The sequence below is a fragment of the Sus scrofa genome, chromosome 2 (genome assembly GCF_054392235.1).
Source record: "Sus scrofa isolate SSC_HxYL_T2T_F1_AM1 chromosome 2, Sscrofa_HxYL_maternal_Yorkshire_Landrace_v2.0, whole genome shotgun sequence".
In the NCBI taxonomy this organism is placed as follows: Eukaryota; Metazoa; Chordata; class Mammalia; order Artiodactyla; family Suidae; genus Sus; species Sus scrofa.
In genome coordinates this window covers 156,113,498-156,136,563 of record NC_139384.1, presented here as the reverse complement: position 1 = coordinate 156,136,563, position 23,066 = coordinate 156,113,498, and the positions used below count along the sequence as shown (strand labels likewise).

At 43.8% G+C, this 23,066-nt stretch overlaps 1 protein-coding gene across 7 annotated transcripts in view; it reads right to left on the bottom strand.

Annotated features, from left to right (window-relative positions):
* KCTD16 (potassium channel tetramerization domain containing 16) overlaps positions 1 to 23,066 on the bottom strand; it is a 304,030-nt gene that overhangs the window by 255,618 nt on the left and 25,346 nt on the right. For 3 of the 7 annotated variants that reach the window (XR_014838963.1, XM_021084952.2, XM_085014915.1), the window contains exons 1-3: positions 11,510 to 11,796; positions 11,026 to 11,110; positions 9,484 to 10,646 (exon numbers count right to left, since the gene is read on the bottom strand). Coding sequence is in view for 6 of the 7 variants with exons in the window: in XM_021084952.2 (XP_020940611.1) it covers positions 9,484 to 10,315 (832 nt within the window). In the remaining variant the exon portion in view is untranslated. Of the gene's footprint in view, positions 1 to 6,832; positions 10,647 to 11,025; positions 11,111 to 11,382; positions 11,797 to 12,364; positions 12,897 to 18,080; positions 18,336 to 23,066 lie in introns of those variants that run through there. The other 4 variants (XM_085014914.1, XM_021084953.2, XM_021084951.2 and 1 more) reach the window with 4 other exon arrangements.

Sequence of the window (23,066 nt, the reverse complement as noted above, 5' to 3'; positions counted from 1 at the left end):
GCCATCTTCTCAGTACTTTTTTGAATCACAAGGCCTCCTTGGGTTGTTGCTTAAACCCTGGCCCCACCCTGGCTTTAATCTGCTCCTGCTTGGGTGGACCCACTAAAAGGAAATCACAGGAAAGCTGCTGCTGGTAAGTGTTTTTCTCAGTTCCCTGGTGCTACAATCTCTGCGCAGGAGATAAGAGCAAAGCATCTTTCGGGGAGAATCCCAGTTTGTTTGTAAAGTGCTTAGCCCCGGGCCTGAAGATCTCAGTAAAACCTAGGAAATGTCATCATTCTTACCAATCACACCATCATGGCTCTCTCCAGCTCCTCTGTTTAGAGATAAGGTCATAGTCAAGACACTGGCACCTATGACCTTAACAGAACCCTGCCGTGGGCATTTAGCTTCCTTCTTTAAGAAGAATTTATGGAGTTTCCTCATTTTTGGTCAGGTTCTGTGCCAGGTATCATGACGAATGTGACCCACACAGCTATCTGCACAGGGCTTGCAGCCTAATGTTAGAGAAATAGTTAAATAAGCAAGTATGATACAGAATCATTGGTGACATGGTAAAGGAGAATAGGGTCCTATGGGTAAAAGACAAGAGGTGCCTCACCTAGATATGGAGAGCTCGAAAGGCTCCGGAAAAAGTAACCTCTAGATTGGCACCTAAGTACTTAGTTCATCAAAGCAGGTGGAGGCAAATTTCCAGGCAGAAGGAACATCATGTACAAAACTATGGAGAACAGTATGGAGGTTCCTCAGAAAACTCAATACAGAGCTACCATATGACCCAGAAATCCCACTCCTGGGCATATATCCAGACACAACTTTCATTGAAAAAGATACACACACCTCTGTGTTCACTGCAGCACTATTCACAGTAGCCAAGATATGAAACAACCTGAATGTCCATCGGCAGATGAATGGAGTAAGAAGATGTGGTATACATACACAAGGGAATACTACTCAGCCATTAAAAAGGAACAAAATAATGCCACTTGCAGCAACATGGATGGAACTAGAGATTCTCATACTAAGTGAAGTAAGTCAGAAAGAGAAAGACAAATTCTGTATGTATCACTTATATCCGGAATCTAACATATAGCACAAAAGAACCTATCTACAGAAAAGAAACAAATTAATGGACTTGGAGAACAGACTTGTGGTTGCCAAGGGCTGGGGGAGTGGGATAGACTGGGAGTTTGGGGTTAGTAGAGGCAAACTACTGCTTTTGGAGTAGATAAGCAATGAGATTCTGCTGTATAGCACAGGGAACTATATCTAGTCACTTGTGATGGAACATGATGGAGAATAAAGTGAGAAAAAGAATGTGTGATATATATAACTGGGCCACTTTGCTGGGCCAAAAAATTGACAGAACATTGCAAATCAACTATAACAGAAAAAAATAAGATCTTAAAAAAAAGCTGAAGAAGCAGAGTTCCCATCATGGCTCAGTGATAACAAACCTGATATATTCACGAGGACAAGGGTTCAATCCCTGGCCTCACTCAGTGGGTGAAAGATCTGGCATTGCCATGAGCTGTGGTGTAGGTCACAGACACGGCGCAGATGCCGAGTTGCTGTGGCTGCAGTGTGGGCTGGCCGATCAGCTCCGATTCGACCCCTAGCCTGAGAACTTCCATATACCACAGGTATAGCCCCCCCACCAAAAAAAAAAAAAAAGGCGAAACCCCAAAACACCTGAAAAAGCAAGTGTACAAGATCATTCAGGAACTGAAAGAAATGGGATACCACTGAGGTTAAAAATGCAAAGGGCAACAGAAGGAGAAGTTGTTTCATGGAACACTGTGACTCTTGTTAAGAGTTCCATGGTTAGGTTCACAGTTTAGAAATCTCACCCTTTTTGCGAAAGAACAGACCCAAAGGGGACAACACCAGATGTGGGTGGGGAGGGCAATTAAAATTTCTTTGCAATAAACTAGAAAAGCAGTGCTGGTGGCCTGGGCCAGAGTAGCATCAGCAGAGATGGAAAGAAAATGAAGGAAAAGAAGCGATAGGTCTTGGAAGCTGGAGAAGGGGTTAGGGAGAAAGAAGAAGAATCACCGGAGTTTTCATCTTCCCTGGCACCTGGGCAGCTGATGAAGCCATTTACTGAGGCAAGGAACACAAGGAGAAAAGAGGTTTGGGAAGCATATACAATGAGTTCAGTGGAGGGTCAGTGCAGTTGATAGAATCCAAAAACACAAAATTAGAATAGCCAGGAGGCAAACTTTCCCACTCAAAACGATTCTTCCTCCCAGTCAATAGGAGCCAGTGCACATGTTGGCAGGTTCACTGCACTCCTGATGATAATGACACAAACAGTAGTGGAATATTAGATCATTCTTGAATGACTGGACAGAAAAGTAGGGGTCTCTTTCATTGCTTGCACTATTATCAGAATCAGTTTGCCTGAGGAAAGAACAAATCCCAGTTGCTATTATGAAGAGACTAGATCCCAATTGCTATTTGTCTACCTGATAATTTTGAAAAAAACTAACAATAACAAGATGTCCTTCTGTTGCCTCCAAAGCACAGAGCCCTTCAATCTGTCAAAGCACGTTAAAAATGAACATATCAATGCTTGTTGAAGACTTCTTTCAAGAAATTCTGAACTAGAATCTGATCAGGCCTTATCAACACTGGTGTTCAGTTCTAACAAATATACAGAAATGACAGGGGCGCAAAAATGTGTTAATGACATCACGGAGATCAGAGAGATGGTGAAGAAAACCCAGAATGACAGACATCGGACATGACAAATAAGCTGGTTTCTTCAAACAACCAAACCAAAACTGAGTAAGAAAAGAGAAGAAAGAGAGGGAGAGAGAGAAAATGGGAGGGAGCAAGAGAAAAGGATGGAGGCAGGGAGGGAGAGATGAAAGGAGATTTAAGATATGTCACATCCAATAATTTTTTTTAATTTTGAGAGAGAAAAGAAATAGCAATCAAAGATAACACATAGACCTCATTTGATGCCTAATCCAAACAAGTCAACCTAAAAAAAATACTGTGTGAAAACCAAAGAAGTTGGGACACCGACTAGATAGAGGAAGACATTAACCAATTATTCATTTTGTATGAGATAACTGTATTATGGTGTTATAATTCATTTTATGTTAGAAACATGTGGTAGGGTGTTTGTGGATGAAGGGAATGATTGGTGTCGGAAATGTGCGGGAGTTCCCGTCATGGCGCAGTGGAAATGAATCTGACTAGGAACCATGAGGTTTCTGGTTCGATCCCTGGCTTCGCTCAGTGGGTTAAGGATCCAGCGTTGCTATGAGCTGTGGTGTAGGTCGCAGGTGTGGCTCGGATCCCACATTGCTGTGACTCTGGTATAGGCTGGCAGCTGTAGCTCCAATTCAACCCCTAGCCTGGGAACCTCCATATGCCTCGGGTGTGGCCCTAAAAAAAAAAAAAAAGACAAAACAATCCAGTGCAGACAGAAGAGAAAGTAGGTAGGAATACGTATGAAACAAGATTAGTCTTGTAACAATCATTGTAATTTCTGGAGCTGAGTATCTCTACATTTGGATGCATTTGAAAATTTCTGTACTAAAATGTTTTAGCTGACTTGCCAAAAAAATGCAGTATTTGAGGAACGCTTTAGCAAAGACCAAAGAAAAAGAGCAACAATCAGCTAGGATGCAGGAACTGAGCATCACTTCTCCACTTCTGAAGAACTGTTTTCTGTGCATCGGACTGGCTCTCTCTCTGATGCACAGTGACGTCTCTCCGTGACCTGTGTTTGGGGGAGCTCCCAATGGAGCTCTGTGGCACATTCTCAGCTATTTCCATTTCGAATTCCTCTGATGAGATCCAAGGCTCATTAGGCTGTCAGAAACACGTGGTCTTCTCTTTCTAGTTCTATGTACACGTGCACACACTCACACACATATAAAACATATTGAGGCACTTTGGGTCAATAATAGAGGTCTCCCCCTTTCTGCCCACATGCTGACACTTCTCTTGCTGCCAAATTCATTCAGGAATGCTAGAGACCTAAGAAGAAAATCCTGGCATCATCTCCTACAAGGAAGGTTCAGGTAACACATCTTGTCTGGCATGAAAGTGAAAACAGCACAATAGAATATTTTACGAACATATCACTGCTACGTTGAGGCCAAAGGTCAGAGCACAGCATCTTAAAGACATAAGAAAAATTATATCTGTTGCCCTTGTCCATTATCATCACCATCAGCAGCAGCACCTGCCCAAGCAGGGGTCTAAACTGACTTCATGATGAAGCCTTATACTTAGATTGTGATATATATTTAAATTACAAATTAAGGTTCAAGTCTCAAGAATACTCCCTTTGGGAGACAAAGTCACCTGATCCACAACTATTGAAAGGTTTCTTCTGCACAAAAACCTCTGAAAAAAGTAACACTATGCCTTGAAAGTATTCTAAGCATAATGACAGAGCAGAATTTTTACTGCCAAGTCTTGATTACAGCATGGAGAGAAAGAACTTGAAAGCAGGAATGACTAAATGACAAAGAGGAAGAGAGAGAGATGGAAAGGCTATCACAGAAAGAGGAGAGGGGGTTGTGGTAAAGACCACACCTTCGCAGCTTGGACCTCACTGTTCTGTGGCTTCATTTTGTTTTTTTGGGGTTTTTTTTGGCTATTTCTTGGGCCGCTCCCGCGGCATATGGAGGTTCCCAGGCTAGGGGTCTAATCGGAGCTGTAGCTGCCAGCCTACACCAGAGCCACAGCAACGCGGGATCTGAGCCACGTCTGCAACCTACACCACAGCCCATGGCAACGCCGGGTCGTTAACCCACTGAGCAAGGGCAGGGACCGAACCCACAACCTCATGGTTCCTAGTCGGATTCATTAACCACTGCGCCACGACGGGAACTCCTGTGGCTTCATTTTGAAGGTACAACATCATATTTCTATGGGCAATGAAAAATTGTAGTTGTCACTGGTGACTTTCAAAGAACCAGGAAAAAAAGATTGAAAGTCATTTCAAGATAGATACTTTCCCACTTATTTTCCTATAAAAACACACCCTCTTATTGAAGCTTTAAAAATTAATGTTGGGTAAGTTATTCGCAATGGCCGAACTACCACAGCTTCCCAAACGAAGGTCATGCAGGTGAATTCTTTTTTTTTTTTTTTTTTTCCTTTTTGGCTGCCCCTTGGCACATGCAGTTTCCGGGTCAGGGATCAGAGCCAAGCTGCAGTTGCAACCTATGCTGTGGCAACACCAGATCCTTAACCCACTGTGCCTGGCCAGGGATTGAACCTGCATCCCAGTGCTGCAGACATCACTGATGCATTCTGTTGCAGTACAGCGGGGAACTCCATGCAGCTGAATTCTAAATGAGAACTCATTTCCTGATCTACTTTTCTCCAACATTCCATTCCAATCAACCACCTTGAAGATAAATACTGTATGCATAAAGCAATTTATAGACTTTTGTAGAAAACAACCTTTTAAATTTAAGGGAAACAACTAAAGGAAAAAAGATTAAAATGCTTGTGCGAGAAGTAATCTGTTGAAAAGGTGATGAACCAGTGTCTCTATCTGTACCTTACACAACTCAGGGTTTATGTTTTGGGTCTTATGAACTCAACTCCTTGCTTGTGATCATGGATCACAGTTCTATTAGAGGCAAATGCCTTTGAATCTGCATGCTTTTAGGCACTTGTCTGAAGTAACCCACGAGTAGGAATAAGGAAACGGACATAATCTCTGCAACCAAAACCAACTTTTACTCTCCAGGGCCTTGGAAGAGGGCGCTAAATGAGAGGTTCATTTATCTCCAGGCACCTCTGCTTTTGTTCCTACATGAACGAGCCGTTGAGTATCTGGTTTAATATCTGAACTTCTTTTTTCCAGATTACTTAACTCCCATTTCATCTAGCGATGAATCAAGAAGGTACCCTCTGATAGCTATGATACTGCCTTCCATGTAACATTTGAAAAGAGAGGTAATTACCTAGTCAGGTAGAAAAGGAGGCAAAGTGCCTTCTCGTTTTTGTTTTTGTTTTGTCTTTTTGCCTTTTCTAGGGCTGCTCCCGCGGCATATGGGGGTTCCCAGGCTAGGGATCTAATCGGAGCTGTAGCCGCTGGCCTATGCCAGAGCCACAGCAACGCGGGATCCGAGCCGCGTCTGCGACCTACACCACAGCTCACATCAAAGCTGGATCCTTAACTGACTGAGCGAGGCCAGGGATCGAACCCACAACCTCATGGTTCCTAGTTGGATTTGTTAACCACTGCGCCAGGACGGGAACTCCAGTGCCTTCTCGTCTTAAATGAAAACAATTAAAATACTTTGTGAGGCAAATTTAGGACAGTCATTTCTTTTCTATGGTCCTCTGTCACTCGTTTTCTTGGTTGCTGATAAGTGATTCATAATCTATAGTATCTCTCACACACCGTATTTTGGCATGTGAGCAATGCAGACAAACGTATTTCTCACCTCCCTGTTAAACACACACCAACACCTGCTGGCATTGTTTCACATGTACTAAACTACCTCAATTAAAACAATCTGACTTTGATGATCAATTCCAGGGCTACATGAAGATTCAATGAGTTAAGAATTTAACCTGTTAATAAGTGACAAGCCTCCCAGTTTCGCCTTGGAAAATCTGGAAGAAAATTAGGAAAAGAGGAAGAAGGGGTTTCTCCGCATGACTATGAATCACCACATGCAATGTATTCACTTTCTGCTGCTCATTTTTTTACTATGATACAGATCCAGGCAGAGTAACTCTGCCTCATCCCTTGGTTTTCAGAAGTCGGATTGCCTGGAGTTAATTCCTTGGCTCCAAGAAGTTTGTCACTACATGTCTGTATCTTTATCTATAGATATTCTTATTTTTTTTATTTTTATTTATTTATTTTTTTTTCTATTTCTTTGGGCCGCTCCCGCGGCATATGGAGGTTCCCAGGCTAGGGGTCGAATCGGAGCTGCAGCCACTGGCCTACGCCAGAGCCACAGCAACGCGGGATCCGAGCCGCGTCTGCAACCTACACCACAGCTCACAGCAACGCCGGATCCTTAACCCACTGAGCAAGGGCAGGGACCGAACCCGCAACCTCATGGTTCCTAGTCGGATTCGTTAACCACTGCGCCACGACGGGAACTCCCTATAGATATTTTTATAACCTAGAAGGACATTCGGTTTCCCTGCAAAGAGCACCTTTTCTGTTGGTTGGTTTTTGAGGATGGGGGAGGTGCTCCTAGAGACACACACTGCCCCTTAGGTAGGATCTGGCAGGCAGGAGGTGGCTCCTGTGCTCCAAGCCCTCTGCAATGCATGCAGTGGCTCAGGGCTCACGACTGGTTGGTTGGCAGGGCTTGGAACATCTCCGCACACAGTCAACTCCCTGCTTTAGAGCACCTCCCATAGTTCTGGCCCATTAACCTGAGCACAACAACTTGATGAATTAATGCTTATATAGGCACTGTTGGCAGCTTCTAATTAAATAATTATGGCTAAGCAGCTGCACGGAAGCTGTTACGTACCCTGGAAAGCCAGCTGTCCGTCTTATTGGTCCTAAGATAGAGGAAGAGTTAATTAACACTTCTGGCCACAAGGTACAAAAGGCAAGCGTATCACAAGCAATATATGTGCTGTGCAATACGAAGGTGCTGTGTACTTGAGCGAGCCTGTCCATGGAGTGATGGAGGGCAAACTGCTCCTTGGCAACCTCTCAGCCAAGAAGGAGGCAATTATATGATCAGAGAACAGAGTTTGTCCAGAGCAATCTAAGGAGGACACAGTGTTACACAGATGAATCTTTAATGAGCACAGAAATGTCACAGAGCTAGTAGACAAATACACTCAGGTCGGGGTCTCACTTAGATGAGCAAGGGGTCAGAAATCTAGTGTGCTCATTTTGAGGGGGTATGGCTGGTAGGTTTTCTTGTATTTGACCGAAGCTTCTTAAGAGGCTGTTCTAAATATTAGAAATTAGAGAATAAGGTAAATAGCACAAATCTAGATTTAAACACTAAGATCCATTTTTTTCCCAAAAGTTAAAAGACATTTGTTTTACAGGATCACAGATAATGTCAGATTCCTTTATAGAAGGCTAGAAAGCTAAAGTCTTATCTCTACACGGGTGGAAAATTCACCAGAAGGAAGAAAGAATCTGACAACTAAGTTCCAACACAGAGAAAAGTATACATTCTACATCAAGGCCGCAGATAGGGGTACTGGACCAAATAATGCTTGTTAGACCCATGAGAATGCTACTAAACGGAGAGCTGATTTCATTATCCTCCATACGCTGTTCTTTCCATACAATTCACGGGTCTTCACTTCTAAAACCCACACGTGTGACAGTGCAGGACAGGACAACTGGGCTTCCCACAGGCCTTGTCACCAAAGTTTCCAGCACCATCTCCAAATGAATAAACACAACTGCAGGCAAAAATCAGTCCAAGATAGTCATTGATATTTGAATCTCAAAGGGTATAGATCTGCCTTAAAATAAGAATGGAGAAAAACTGGAAACATACTTCCTATGGACTTCACTTCACCCAACTTCCAGACCTGTTGAAAATCAGCCATCCATCAAGGAGTCAACTTTACAGACTCATTTCCTGTTCTCCCTTCAGTGATCCCCAGCTTACAGTTTATTTAAAATAATACCATTTCTTAAAATAAGGCATTCTCCACAGTAAACCATCATTTCACCCAACGGACTGATCTCAAAAAAACGCTCGCTTGTGGAGCTTCCGTACAAGGGTTCCCTCCCTTTTCTCCCTTCTGGTTTCCTTTGATGTCGGTGATGCTATCACCTCTGCTGTCTGCAGATGATTGCACATGAAGGACAATTCTCAAGGATTCTTTCCGTTTAAGGGAATCCTAAATGAAGCTCTGCTTAATTAAGTCTGCAGTGTGCAACTCAAGCCTCAGTACAGACCTCTAAGGAATCAAATCACAAATCTGTAAAGCCTGTAAAAGCAAAAGCAAATTTCAGACTTGGGGTCGGGGGAGGGGTCTTTCGTCAGTCTATACTGCCATCTAGCCAAGATCACTTCACTCAGAGCAGCATCCATTTGTGTTTTCAACGCCCCTTTTGAAAGCCAGCCTTCAACAACCAGCCTAAGAGACCCCCAAGTTCAGATTTACAAAAAGAGGCTGTAGCACTTCAGCTGCTCTGACTCTACCAACGTCCTGTGGACCAAGAGCCAAGTTCTAATCATCACCTTGTCTTCACAATTTTGTACGTGGCAAACAGACGTAGGTGTTTATCTTCATTCCACCTATGCCAACATTACATGCACCTTGTGATTTCTGAAGCCTTCAAATGTCCTTTGACTTTATTGGAAAAACCAAAGTTGCCTTAGGTAAGACATGAGAACTGATTATAACCGCTAATCCTCTAGCCATACCACGAGAGTTAAAACAAACCTCAAAATAGTGTTCCTTAGACATTCACTGAACATGCAGACCACACATATCTGTCCAGGGAATCCACACACATGAAAAACAAGAAGAACCCTTTGCACTTACGGTAGAAGACGTACTCAGTGTAACTTGACCAGATCTTGTCATCTGTATATTGGTTGACGAAAGATGCTGTCACTGAGGAGTTACAGGCCACCATGTGGAATCCACACTCTGACAACATATCAAAAGCCCTTTCCAGATGCTTGAATTTGAGATAAAATCTGGAGGTGTATCTTTCTGGGGCTCGGTCGGGGTCTCTGCTCTCATTCAAAGTTTCTCCAAAGACCTCCTTTGCCAAGGAAATCCTTCCACAAACCAAAATCCGGGGAACTCTCCGAAACTTGGCGTCTGTCTGCCCCTCTCTGCCCATGGTGCAGGACCCCCTGTAACCGACAGTGATGAAACCCCACTTGCGGTCGGCAGGGAGCAGGGAGGAAGGGGGGCAGAGCCTCGTGTCGCTGCCTTGGGAGGCATCTTCAAAGTCACTATGGCAGAATTCATCTGGGCTTTGCTTGACTTCGTCGGGGGTCAGGAGTTTGACCAAGTCTGGGAGCTGGAAGTACTCCGCTTCCCTTTTCAGCCTTCCCCTTTCTGGAAAGTGATCAGGCAGGACCACCTGCCTGTCCCTGAGATAGTCCAGAATATAACGGAACAAGAATCCATCTCTGTCAATGAAAACCCTTCCCTTGGAGTCCTTGGCCAGATCGTTAGCTGTGTCTCTCTTCGGGGAAAACATTTTCCACAGGAGGGAATGAGGGATGCTTATTAGTGTGGAATGGCGAGTGAAATAAACCTGACCCCCAACATTCAGCTCCACGACCTCAGGGAAGGAGTTGGGAACTGCAGCCCCCTGTTCTCGAGCATAATAACGACCACAGTTTCCACTCAGAGCCATGGTCCCTCTTTTCTTCTCCTATTTTGATGTGAAGGTGCAAAATCCAATGGAGTCACAGCCTGCTCCTTTGTATCAACTTGGAAGGGAGGGAAAAGACGCTAACTTGTTCAAAACAACCTCCTCTTACCCCGGTTTTTTGTTTTTGTTTTTTTTTTCCCAAGAAAGCAAAATTTCAAAGAGTCCACAGGTGAAGCGATGCTGCAAAAGTAGTTTAAACCCTGGCAGGTGAGGAGCTATTACTTCATGGAATATAATCAACTCATCTCCACCTGATCTTCCCCCAAGCTCAGTAGGCAGGGCAGGCCAGGTCCCCAGTTACTGAGAGGTCTGTCTGAAGGAAAAGAGAGAAAATTATTTCCTCAAACCCAGCATGAGTCAGAAAAAGAAAAAAAAAAAAAAAAAAAAAGGAGGAGAAAGAGAGGGAGGGAGGGAGGAAAGCAGGGGGGGAGGGAGGGAGAGATTATTTTACATAAGCAGCCCTGGAACTACTGATTTCAGCCATTCTTCAACTAAGCCATAGCTTCTCTCAAGCTATTTTGTGTCTACCTATCTATTCATATTCCTCTGTCTCCAGCATTTCAGTATTAAAAACATCTCCATTTTTATTTCAGCATTAAAAAGGAATATGCATTTTTCAACTTCTAAAAGGGGATTTTTTTTTTTCTTCTTCTTCTGGCTAGAGAGGGAGAGCAATAAGCCTGGGAACTTACCTTAGCGAATGCTGGAAACACAGTTCTTGTGAAGAAATACCCATTTGCGAAGCCGTCCAAATCCACAGCCACACACAGTCTGGAGCTTGTCAAATCCCAAAGAGAGAAAGGACAGAGGTATCAATGAAAAGTGCCAGAGAGATGTGCTCTTAGAAAATAATAATTATTATATATATATATAAATATTTATATAAATGTATATTTGTGTATATGTATGTAGATATCCACTCCCGATCTCAAGTTAAAACAAGTCACAAAAAAGTTAAACCGTGATGAGAGGTGGTTGGATTGAAAAAGCAAAGCAGAGAAAAATATTCAACCACAGCCTCTCCAGGGGCAGAAAAAAAAAAATCCAACCTTTGGAAAGAATCCTTAAAACAGAAGAGAGTTGCAAGAGGTACTGGGACTTAGAAGCTTTGCAGAAAGCCCAGAAGCAGAAAGAAAGACAGATGTGCCCTGCTGGGGTGCCAGGTAGTCACCCCACCTGCCGGCAAGGGCAAGCGGACTCCCATGTTCCCAGCCAGGTGGGAGCCGGCAGCCGCCGCTGCGCAGAGATGCGGTCGGGGGGCTCGGGCTCCGGCTTCTCGGCGGCGGCGGCGGCTCTGGGTGGTTCCACAGTTCCCAGTGCAGTTAGGATGCTGTTGTTTCAGCAGTGCAGGCAAGAAACCATCCAGGGAAATGACTATTACATCATCTTAAAGGAATATGGCTTGGAGGAAGCGGAGGCAGCTCCGAGTCACGTCCTCCCCGGTGACAGGTCGCCAGGACTGCACGGGAACGCCGCGCTCTGGCCGTGGGCACGCGACTCCCGGGGCGCGCTGGGGCTTGGGGCGGGGACCAGCGCTGCCTAGCCACTTCCCTCCCGTCCTGCCCGCGAGTCTGGAGTTTCCTTTGCTTTGCCCTTTTTCTTGTCTTTAGACCTCCACCGCCACCCCCAGCCGCCGGAAACAGCCCCTTCACCCAGTGGTGAGATAAACACAGCGATTTTTCATTAACAAAAAACCCCCAACAACCCCTTTGCGCACGTGCACTGAATTTCTGCCGAAGGGCAAATTTCCCCCTCTAAAGCTTGTTTAAGAAAACAAACAAACAACAGCAACAAAACACCCAGTGACCCCGATGTTCAACCTACAGAAGGGCTTTTTTTTTTTCTCCAATCAGAGAGGATCAAACCATATTCTCTCAGTTGCGCTCTCTTGTCTTTTCCTTCTCCATCCCTCCGCCACCCCTACCCCAGCAAATAAATAAGCATTTAGTAAATGAATATATACACCCATGCACACATGCAATCTCTGGAATTAATGGTGCTCTTTCAAAGGAATACACGAAGCGCTGGTACCTTCAGAAAACTCAGAGTTCCTGTCAGTAAGGCGTTATCTTCGCTTCCATGTAAGAAATTGTTACCTGCAACCTTTTTCCGGGGTTGTTTCCTTACTGAGCATCTCTTTGGATGTGGCCGGCCCCCTCCCATTTCATCCCAAGAGGACTCTGGTGGAAGACACGCCTGCTAAGAGACATTTTACTCCTGTCCCAGAGGGTTCCCTTAAGTGCATCATTAGACTTTCAGAAAGGCATTTCCAGGGCAACCTAATCCACTAACAAAGTGCTTCCAGTTGATCCTGCCAGTCAATAATGGCCCAGCCAACAGCTTACAGTAAGTCAGCCATTTCCCCTTTAAAACACCAATGTCTTAGGACTCACATTCCTAATGAGAATATAGTACTTTGTCGATGAATAATATATGTGAGGCACACTCCATTCCAAACAACTGCTATTAAAAAAACCCCAAAACCAAAAGTGGACAGGAAAGTATGAATTAGATCCATTTTATGGGACACACATGTTTATTGCCAACTCTTGCCCCAAGAATTAGCTTGAACGTAGACTCAGCAGTCATGTAAATTAATTTCTAATTTAACACTCTTTTCTTTCACTAAGTATCAGGTTACTGAACACATTCAGAGTATTAGCTAACACTCTAACACCTAATTATAGTTGACTTTGTTTCTTTAACTAATATATTAACCTGTTCTGGCCTTAATCACTGGGATTTTAACGCTGGACCAGTCAAGGAAATGTTTATTATTTGGTGCACTCATATCGCCATCTAGTGTCCCTATGCTATCACTGCAGATGTGTATCTGGCAACCTACTTGAGCCCAAAGTTAGAGTTTTCCTTTATTTTAAAGTTTTTTTTATAGTGATTTGAGTTTTACCTGAAAGGTTCTGTTCATCAAAATTACAAAGTAAACAGTTATTTGCCATCAGATCCAGGGTATAAATAAGTTTGAATTTATGCTTAAGTACCGAATTTGTTCACAGTTAAAAGCCAATTGTTTAATATCTAACGGAGTAGGGCAGTATGCCATGACAATGACTTTGGAGATGGGCTATTAAAATATTTGAGGGGCAATTTGGCAGGAAGTAAAGCATGAGAGGAAGAAAAAAAACCATGGTCCTATAAAGCTAAAAGGAACTTGAGAAATGGAATCACCATCTCCTCTTAGAGCTACAGAGGCTGAGTACCAGAGAGGGAAAGCTTTTCCACAGGGCCACACAGCTGTGGAGCATGAGGGTAGGGTTCAGATCATTGCCTATTCAGTACCATCAATGTTTTGTTTTTAACATTATGGATTCTAGAATAAAGATGGAAAGGCGGCAAATAAAGAAACACATGTTTATTTCGCATTTCTTTTTTTTTTTTTTTTTTTTTTTTTTGTCTTTATGCCATTTCTTGGGCCGCTCCTGTGGCATATGGAGATTCCCAGGCTAGGGGTCTAATCGGAGCTGTAGCCACTGGCCTACACCACAGCCACAGCAACGTGGGATCCGAGCTGCGTCTGCGACCTACACCACGGCTCACAGCAATGCTGGATCCTTAACCCACTGAGCAAGGCCAGGGATTGAACCTGCAACCGCATGGTTCCTAGTCAGATTCGTCAACCACTGAGGCACGACAGGAACTCCTGTTATGCATTTCAAAAAAAAAACAGCAAGTCATTGAAAAGAATTGTTAGTAATAAGTGAAATTGCAAGGCTAAAATATCCTTACAATTTAAAAGAAGAGTGTTCTAAATTTCAAAAATGAGGAGCTCTGTTCATTGATCTGGGTTTCATAGGTTAGGATATTTTTGAGACCAGTCGTACTTAAGGTTTTGGGGGAAAGGGCTGCTTGGAGAATCTTAGAAAATCTAGGAGATGAATACACAAGCATAAAAGTTTGCGTTCCATGTCCAGGGCAGAACCTCTGAGGAAGAACTGAGGAATGAGAGGAGCCAGGGAGATCACGTGGCCAGGGACTCCCCTTCCCAGCACTCCGCAAATGTTGACTCTTTTTGAAATGAGGTCACACACACACACTCAAAGAGAAACACCCTGAGGAGGACTGAAAAAAAATAAAGAAAGCATTCACCAGATGACCTTCACTTTGTGAACTGTGGGTGGGCTACACCTGACATGCACTCTGAATTCCCATTTTTCAATAAACACTGTAAATATCTTAGGCTTTGCACACTTGTATGGCTGTCCAGCGTTTTGTGCTAAAAATGTTAATTTATTATAATAAACTATTCAAACTGGAGCAACTATTTGCTAGCCCTCTTTAGTACTTTTGCATCTACCTGGAGCCTCAAGAAATTGAGAGGGTGTTGATCTCTCACTTTTGAGAGGTCAGGGGTTTCCTTCAAGATTGGCCTGAAGCTTATTCGTGTTGGAATCTGTAGACTCTAGGCGAACATCCTCTGATCAGCCCCCCTTTGTTGTTCCTTTAGTCTCAGGGATGCAAAGGATTGAGAAGTGAGATTAAACAGATAAGAGGCTTGCAGGAAACAAAGCTGTTTGCCATGTAGAGAGATATAAATAGTGCTGGAGTAAGCGAGTGTGTCTCAGGGCGTCTCAGGGAGGTTGACAGTAAGCCTGGCTGTTTGGTGCCTGAACAAGAGGCAAGAAGCCAGGTCTGTCTGGGCTGTAGGTGTCTTCCTGTCCTTCGTGTCAGCAGATAACACCTAGAGGGTTATTCTCTTCTGGCAGCTCTCTGCTGAAGCTTTGTAGGATGCGACGCTCAGCCGAGGGCTGAACACACAGCAATGGGTTTCCCTCTAGGGAAGAGCAAGGAAGAATGTTCCACTCTGCGCTTGTAATAGTCAAGCCTAGAGCACATCGAGACACACCATGGATAAACTGTGGGATTGATAAAGTGTGTCTCAGCTTCTGTTTCCTGTTCCCCACTTCCACACATCCCCGTAGCTATGAATGTTGAAGACTACATCCTCGAAAGGACAGTTTTAATTTGGGAATAATGTGATCATCTCCCACACCCACACCCCTAACACATCCTTGAGCTTCCACTCAAGCAGAGGTAGCTTTTATGCTGACTGCCTTTGTTGTCAGGGAGGGAATTGATCTCATAAACTTCCTCCTACTAAGATGCCGAGCACTCACTGGGTTACATGCCCCCAAGGACTCCTGCATTATCACCATCTCCTTAATAGCTGCCGTTTATGAAGGGCCAGCCCTTGAGTCCTCTCAGCAGTCACTGCCCCTCTCCCAGCCCTCCCTGAGTGGTGGTGTAACATTGGACAGGAGATTCGATGTCTCTGAGCCAGGGTAACATGGAAATAATGAGAAGACCTGCCTCTCGGGGTGCTGGGCAGATTAAAGACTGATCCGCATGCAGGACCCCCTAGCACATATCCCAGCTCTAGGTGAGCACTTAGTAAATGCCAGCAGTCCTTGTGATAGTGGGAGAAGCAGCCATACTTGTCGTTATTAAACTCAGGCTGAGGCATAAAGAGGTTACGAAAGATGCCCAGAGACTGAAATTCAGTTCTACCTCCGAAGTCTTTGCTCTTCCCACTATGCAGTGTCAGGTAAAGATCACTGCTTGTTATAAATGATACCAGTCCTAGGGAGATTTCAGGCTTTGGTGGGGGAACGGGTGGCGGAAGGAGGACCTGAATCATCAATGTTATCATGGTTCAAAAGTAACCAACCAGACAAGGATGTGTCCCTGGTAGCCTTTCATCCATCCACACTGATTTACTAAGTAGCTATGTTGTGTCCAGCACAGTGCTAGGCACAAAGCTGAATTCTCCACAATCTCTGAACTCAAACACTGACACACACACACACACACACACACACACACTGAAAAGCCTAGCACCATAAGACAGAAGGGATAAAGTTCTTGATTCTTGAGTACTGTGTCCTGTTTGCAGAAAGACGCCTGCTGCCGTCTTCAGCGCTGGGCCCTACATAGTTCACATATGAGTTGCACAAATCACTTAACTTCAGATAGCCTGTGCTGCCACATCTATAAAAAGAAGCTGCCTCCCCTTATAGAGATACCATGTCTGATGGCAAAAGAAAGCTAAAATACAGCTGCCCAATCTTCGGAGACATACTAGGAAGTGATTTGCAATGTAAGAAACAGCGGGAAAAATCAGCAGTGATTTTTTTGTTAAAATCAAGCTTCGCAAGAAAGAATTTGGATTAGAGTTACATCATTTTAGAGCTGGAGTGGGAGGCCCTTCGCGGTCACGCACTGCAGCCTCAGTTCCACCTAAAAGTTTGAGGTAAAGGCAAACAGTCAGTCTAATTACCTGTCCCAAGGCCTCTCCCTGAAAATACTCTTGAACTTGACTCCCAAGACATGAATAAATAGCTAAAGCTGTTTGTACAACCCCAGAGCCTCTGAAAGGAAGTCTGAGGATATAGTGCTTCCAAGTGAACTCATTTTGAGATCTGAGTTTCCAAAAAATTGTATGCTGCTCTGAAAAGAAAGTAGGGATGGCTCTTCACGTCTGAAGGTAACACCTTTCAGGTTTCTCTTCAAAACCAGGTTGCTTTCCTGGGACCAAGGGTCAAAGTTAGGAGGGCCTGATTCAATCTTGAATTTGAGTGGAGCCAAGTCCACAAAGGCGTTGGAAACTGCGATCTTGTCCGCATGAACCCCATCTGACGGAAATACGATCTTCCCTAAAGAGGATTGGAGAATGAGGGACAAAAAGAATACAGCTGCCCAGCTAGCAAACAATCGGTTCTGGCAAGTACACGGGCAATATTTGAGAAGCCGCAATGAAAAACAAATTCGGTCGACCCTTGCCTTCCTCTACAGCCCTGCCCCTACCAACCCACGTGACCGTGGTGTGTCGTTCATGTTCACGGTGTGACACGTGTGTTGTGTCATGCATGTTTCCATAGTCCTTACTGCATTTGCTCTGCGTTACGCAACATACCCCTTGGTAAAAGAGCACCGTAAACCATAAGCCAGGAATTGTCAACCTTTCATCCTCTACCTAGGAAACCCATGTTGCCTTTCCAAACTATGCCAACAGATACCAGCAATATCAAATCAGAAAATGCTGAGGCGTTACGGTTCAAAAACACTTATTTATTTAAAAAGCTATCTGTCAGAAATTGCAAGAACATGTCAGGGGTCTCTAGAGTGAGTGCATTTTAATGTTTTTCTAGCTAGTTTTATATATGCGTAAATGAAATGTATTGAACTCCCTGAGGCAACTTGCAGGAAACAGAGTTTGAAAATCCTAGTTATAATAAAAAGGAACAGGTTTTAGAATCAGGCTGAGCAAGGTTTGAAAGAGGTACCTACCAGCTCTGTGATCATGAGCTAATCACTTTTGCTCTCTGAGGAGAGTCTGTCTTCTCCCGCATATATTACAGACAGAAAAATCCACTTTGCAAGATTGATAGGAGGATTAGAGATAAGGCTCTTAAAGTGCTTGGCACGGAGCAAATGTTCAATAGGTAAAGAGCAACGAGCTTGTATTTATGCTTGGTGCGGTCACCTCCTCTGTCCCTCTCTCTCCACTTTCTGCGCATATCCCATGCGTCTGTGTGAATGAGTGAGCAGAAGGGGACATCATTACTCATTCACGCCGATGATGTGACTGATCCCTTTTCTAAACGTCTGCTTCTCACGATGAGGGGAATAGGATAAAGGAAAGGAATACTGGAAATTCTAGACTGTTCTTGGAGATGGATAAGTCATTAATGTAACAACATATTCCCTGCCTTCGAAAGGAGCTATCCCTTACCAAGAATGATGAATAGAGAGAAGCAAATGAAGATCCTGGCTCAGAGTTCCCATCATGGCTCAGCGGTCACAAACCTGACTAGTATCCATGAGGATGCAGGTTCGATCCCTGGCCTTGCTCAGAGGGCCAGGGATCCAGCATGGCTGTGAGCTGTGGTGTAGGTCACAGATGCGGCTGGGATCCCACGTGGCTGTGGACATGGTGTAGGCTGACAGCTGTAGCTCAGATTCAACCCCTTGGGCCGCTGGTGCCACACTAAAAGGACAAAAAAAAAAAAAAGAGGCTGTCTCATTCAAAATATCCCACATCCTTTTATGGTAATTTAGCATTCACTTTGGTGTAGCCACAGTTTGCAGAAGGCATGTTTCACAGCTGAATCCAAATCTTAACCTCATAGTTTGAGATGAATCTTACCAGTGGCATCTGCAGATGGGGAACAGCAAGAAGAGCGAAGGGCAAAGACCAAATACCAAACGGAAAGATTCAGATGAAGGAACAAAACTGAACTGGTTTATTGGAGGATCTGCGAAGTCCAAGGGGGCAATGTCAGGGATGCTCTGAAATACCGTTTGAATAGCCAGCACACTCTTCCCCCTGCCTTGTGAGTTATCTGCAAGAAATCCATGAAAGAGGTCATTCTTCAGTCATCCTACTGTCTCCCAGAAGCTAGTACAGGATCTGGCATCTGGAAGACACTCAATTCTTCTTGAATTTAATTGCAGGAGCAGGAGTGTTTTCAAGAGTGGCGCACGCACACACACACACACACACACACACACACACACACACACACTGTTAGGTTAAGAAACTGATAGAACGTGTCAGAATGACCTATTGGTTGGGAGGATAAAGTGACTGATTTCAGTTTAGTTCTCAAAACATTGAGACCTCTGTGCTATTAGTGATCTTTGCATTTAAGCGGGTCCCAGAGAAGTCCACTAACTGCAAAAATAGCCCTTCTTGGAGTTCCTGTCATGGCTCAGCAGGAACAAATCTGACTAGTACCCATGAGGATGCAGGTTTGATCCCTGGCCTCGCTTAGGGGGTTAGGGTTCCAGCATTGCCATGAGGGAGCTGTGGTGTAGGTCAAAGATGCATCTTGGATCTGGTATTGCTGTGGCTGAAGCAATAGGCCAGCAGCTACAGCTCTGATTTGATCCCTAGCCTGGGAACGCCTATATGCCCAGGGTGTGGGGAAAAAAACAAAACGAAACAAAATAAAAAAAGCCTTTCTTAACTCACTACGGCAAAGAGGTCATTCAAGCACCCACTCCCTGTTCAGTTAAAACGGATGAAAAAAAGAAAGACCATTGGAAGGGACACCCCTGGAAGAGGCACGTTTTTAGTTTCAAAATTGCACTGGCATCAGTTTAAAATATTCATGTCGGTGTCTACAGCCAAACAAATGTACAAAACTAACAAATAAAACTGACTGACTGCCAGACATTTTCGCATACATTTCCTTTTGTAATTCCTACAGCAATCCTGACCTGTTGGCGTTTTAGGGAGAACCGAAGAGCTTCCAAGGGGTGAAATTAACAGGAAGACGTCACGCCCAATTTGTCTGATCCCAAAGCCCCCTTTTAACTACACCGAACTTATTTAGGCATAATTCCTTTTATTAAATAGTCTCAATCTGAATCTAATATTTGGATTTGCTCACACAGAGCAACAAGTCATTCCTAGCCTAGGTCTCTCTTATATCCCCATTCCTAGTTCTGTGCCTGGTCCAGAGAAAGTGTTCCAAATGTATTGGTCAAGGTTTGTTAGAATGAGTGAGTGAAGAAATAAGTAAATACACTCATAAATGAATAAATGAAGACACCACCAAGTGAGACAATGGTATCCAGAAATCACGGCCACATACAGCAAGAGTCCGATCTCAAGTGCTGTGTCTAATTTTCTCTGCTCCTGCAATTTCGGTTCCAAATGGAAGATTGAATCCAAAAATGAAAAAGGGCTCCAAAAGGAAAAACAAAAGTTTCTCATAACAACATCAGAGGATTGGCCCTTCATAAATCCACAAGAACGAGTAATATAGATTTATACATTTATGTTCCAAAATTTAAACGCTTTCAGAAATAAGAAAGTGCTTTGGGGATAAAGCTAAAATCCCAGAGTTGTTTTTTTTGTTTTTGTTTTTTACAGGCTTAGATGATGAAAAAAAAAAAAAATAGGACTGACTTAAAAAAAAAAATCTTGACAAGGTACCAGGCAATTCTAATCCAGTCATTTTATGCATCAGTCACCCTGCATCCTCTCCAAAAATGTGTGTGGAATGAAGAGTGGAGTCGAAAGGCCTGGTAATGATCAACCTGTATGGACATACATACTGGGCACAAGATTTAAGGCGTCAAATACACAATTCAAATGGGAGTTGGGAAAGAGAACTCTTTTGCTGTATAATGCAGATGTGCACAGCTGCTGCCAAGGCCATCGCCCATTACCTAGGTGGACAAGGATCTGAGCCTCAAGCATACCTCCCAATCACCCCAGGGTCTCTCCACATGACAGGCTGGTTGGCAACGTGTGGTTCCAATGGCTGCCAAGGGATATTAGGCAATTGTTTGAAATAGAGCCAGTGTCATATATCTTCCTGATAAATCTGGTTTCCATTTATCAGGAAAAAGAATGCCTGGGAACAAATGGAGTAACACACACAAAAAGATTTATGTATCGCATAGAAACTGGATTCAACCTGATGTCTCTTGACCAGCCTCTTGAATTTTTCATATATGTAAACGAGATCTGGAGAGTAGTTACATACAGCTATGTGGTTGAAGTGCCATTATATGGAACACAGAGGCTAAGATTACCCCTAAATAGGACATTAAATATAATCGTAAATTAAGATGGAAAATTAGAGAAATGGCGAGGGATACAAGAGAGAGGGATTTCTGACTTGTACCCAAAACTGTAAGGAAATGCATTCCTCTTACTGCCTTTTTGCCCAAGAACATTTATACCTATAAGTCTAAAGAAAAAAAAGAGAAAACTGCCTGATGAAAGTGACCAATGGGGAGTTCCCGTCGTGGCTCAGTGGTGAACGATTCTGACTAGGAACCATGAGGTTGCAGGTTCGATCCCTGGCCTCGCTCAGTGGGTTAAGGATCCGGCGTTGCCATGACCTATGGTGTAGGTCTCAGATGAGGCTCGGATCTGGCATTGCTGTAGCTGTGGTGTTGGCCGGTGGCTACAGCTCCAATTAGACCCCTAGTCTGGGAACCTCCATATGCCATGGGTGAGGCCCTAAATGGACAAAAAGACAAAAAAAAAAAAAAGAAAGAAAGAAAGAAAGTGACCAATGGGAAGGAGGGCACTTTCAGAACACTGGTGCTGCACAATTTTAACTGCCCCTTCCCAAAAAAGCTGACCTACAGAGCCCCTGGCTAATCCGAGTCCAGATAGAGTCCCTTCCCAGAAAAGCCATTCGCTAATGACATCTAAGGTTGTTGAAGTCCAACAACAAAAACCTCTTGAGCTCCTTTGAAATCCCTCTTTTGCTCCATGTCTCTTATTATCATTCATTTACTCAAATACTTACACATCTATTTGTTCAAAGAACGATGTTAGACGCGGTAGAGGAGTCAGTGATTAATCAAACAGGAGATTTTTCCTCAACAATCTCATACTCCAGGAGGGCCAAACAACATAACCTGGGCCCAAAGTGGAGCGAGATAACCAATGCATGGAAGAGAGTGACAAGTGGACTTAACAGAAGTGGGACCTGCGAATTCTCTCTGTGGTGCAGTAGGTTAAGAATCCGACTGCAGCATCCCAGGTCACTGAGGAGGCACATGTTTGATCCCTGGTCTGGTGCCGTGGGTTAAGGATCTGGCATTGCCTCAGCTCTGGCATAGGTCACAGCTGAGGCTCGGATTTAATCCCTGGTTCCACATGGCATGAGAGCAACCATAAAAATAAAATAAATAAAATAAAGAGAGAGAAGTGGGACCAGCTATATAGCACAGGGAACTCTAGCTAATATTCTGTGATAACCTAGGTGGGAAAAAAATCTTTAAAAAAAAGGGATATATCTCCATGTATAACTGAATGGCTTTGGTGTACAGCAGACATTATCACAACATTGTAAATCAACTATAATTTAATAAAACTTAAAAAAAAAGAGCAGTGGAGAAAGTTCTATGCAAGTACAAACAGAGCTGACCAAAATAAAGTCATTTTTTGAAACTCCAAAGAACATCATGTCTAGCACAAAGTGCCCATGAATAAGTTATTGATGGACTAAAGACAGTGCCACTTTGCATCCCTACACACTTACTGGCCTTTAAGTCAGAGGCACTCACTTAGAACTCATTTAGAACTGCTCCAAACCCAGCTGATTCATTAAAGTTCGGATGCTCTCAGAAATATTTTATATGTCTATATAAATGTAAGCCCATTACAGCACCCATTATAGCTCTAGTCCGAATAGTTAATTTAAATTTGATCCTCAGCCAGTGAGGACCTGAGTCACTTGAGAGGTCCTTCCCAATCTTTTTCTTTTATATATACGCCTCGTCATTACCTGTGTGTCAGTGAACACTTGGGTTTGAGATGGCTGAAAAAAGGAGTGGAATGATGGTGCTAAGGATTCTGCTAAAGATCAGGAAGCTCCTGCAACAGCTCCACATACCTCCGAGGAGATGAGCCTCACGGCAGCCTGGAACAACTCAGCAAAAACATGAAAGCTAAATGGAAGAAATACATGGCCAGAGGCATGTCACAGCTTCAGGAGACTTGAGGAGAAAGAAGAGCAATTGCCAAAGTATGACATCCATAGCACATTCCCAAGGATGCTGCAAGAGTCTCACAGAGCACCCGTGTCCTGAACATATGTATTTCCAGGAACAGGTTCCCACAAAAAATGGGGTATGCTTCTAGTTCCAGGCTGGGGGATAGAGGTGGAGGAGGATCCAAAACACTGTTTCTATTTTAGACACCCCAAGAGTCCTGTAATTAAGGGTATCCTGAGGGTTTGGGGAG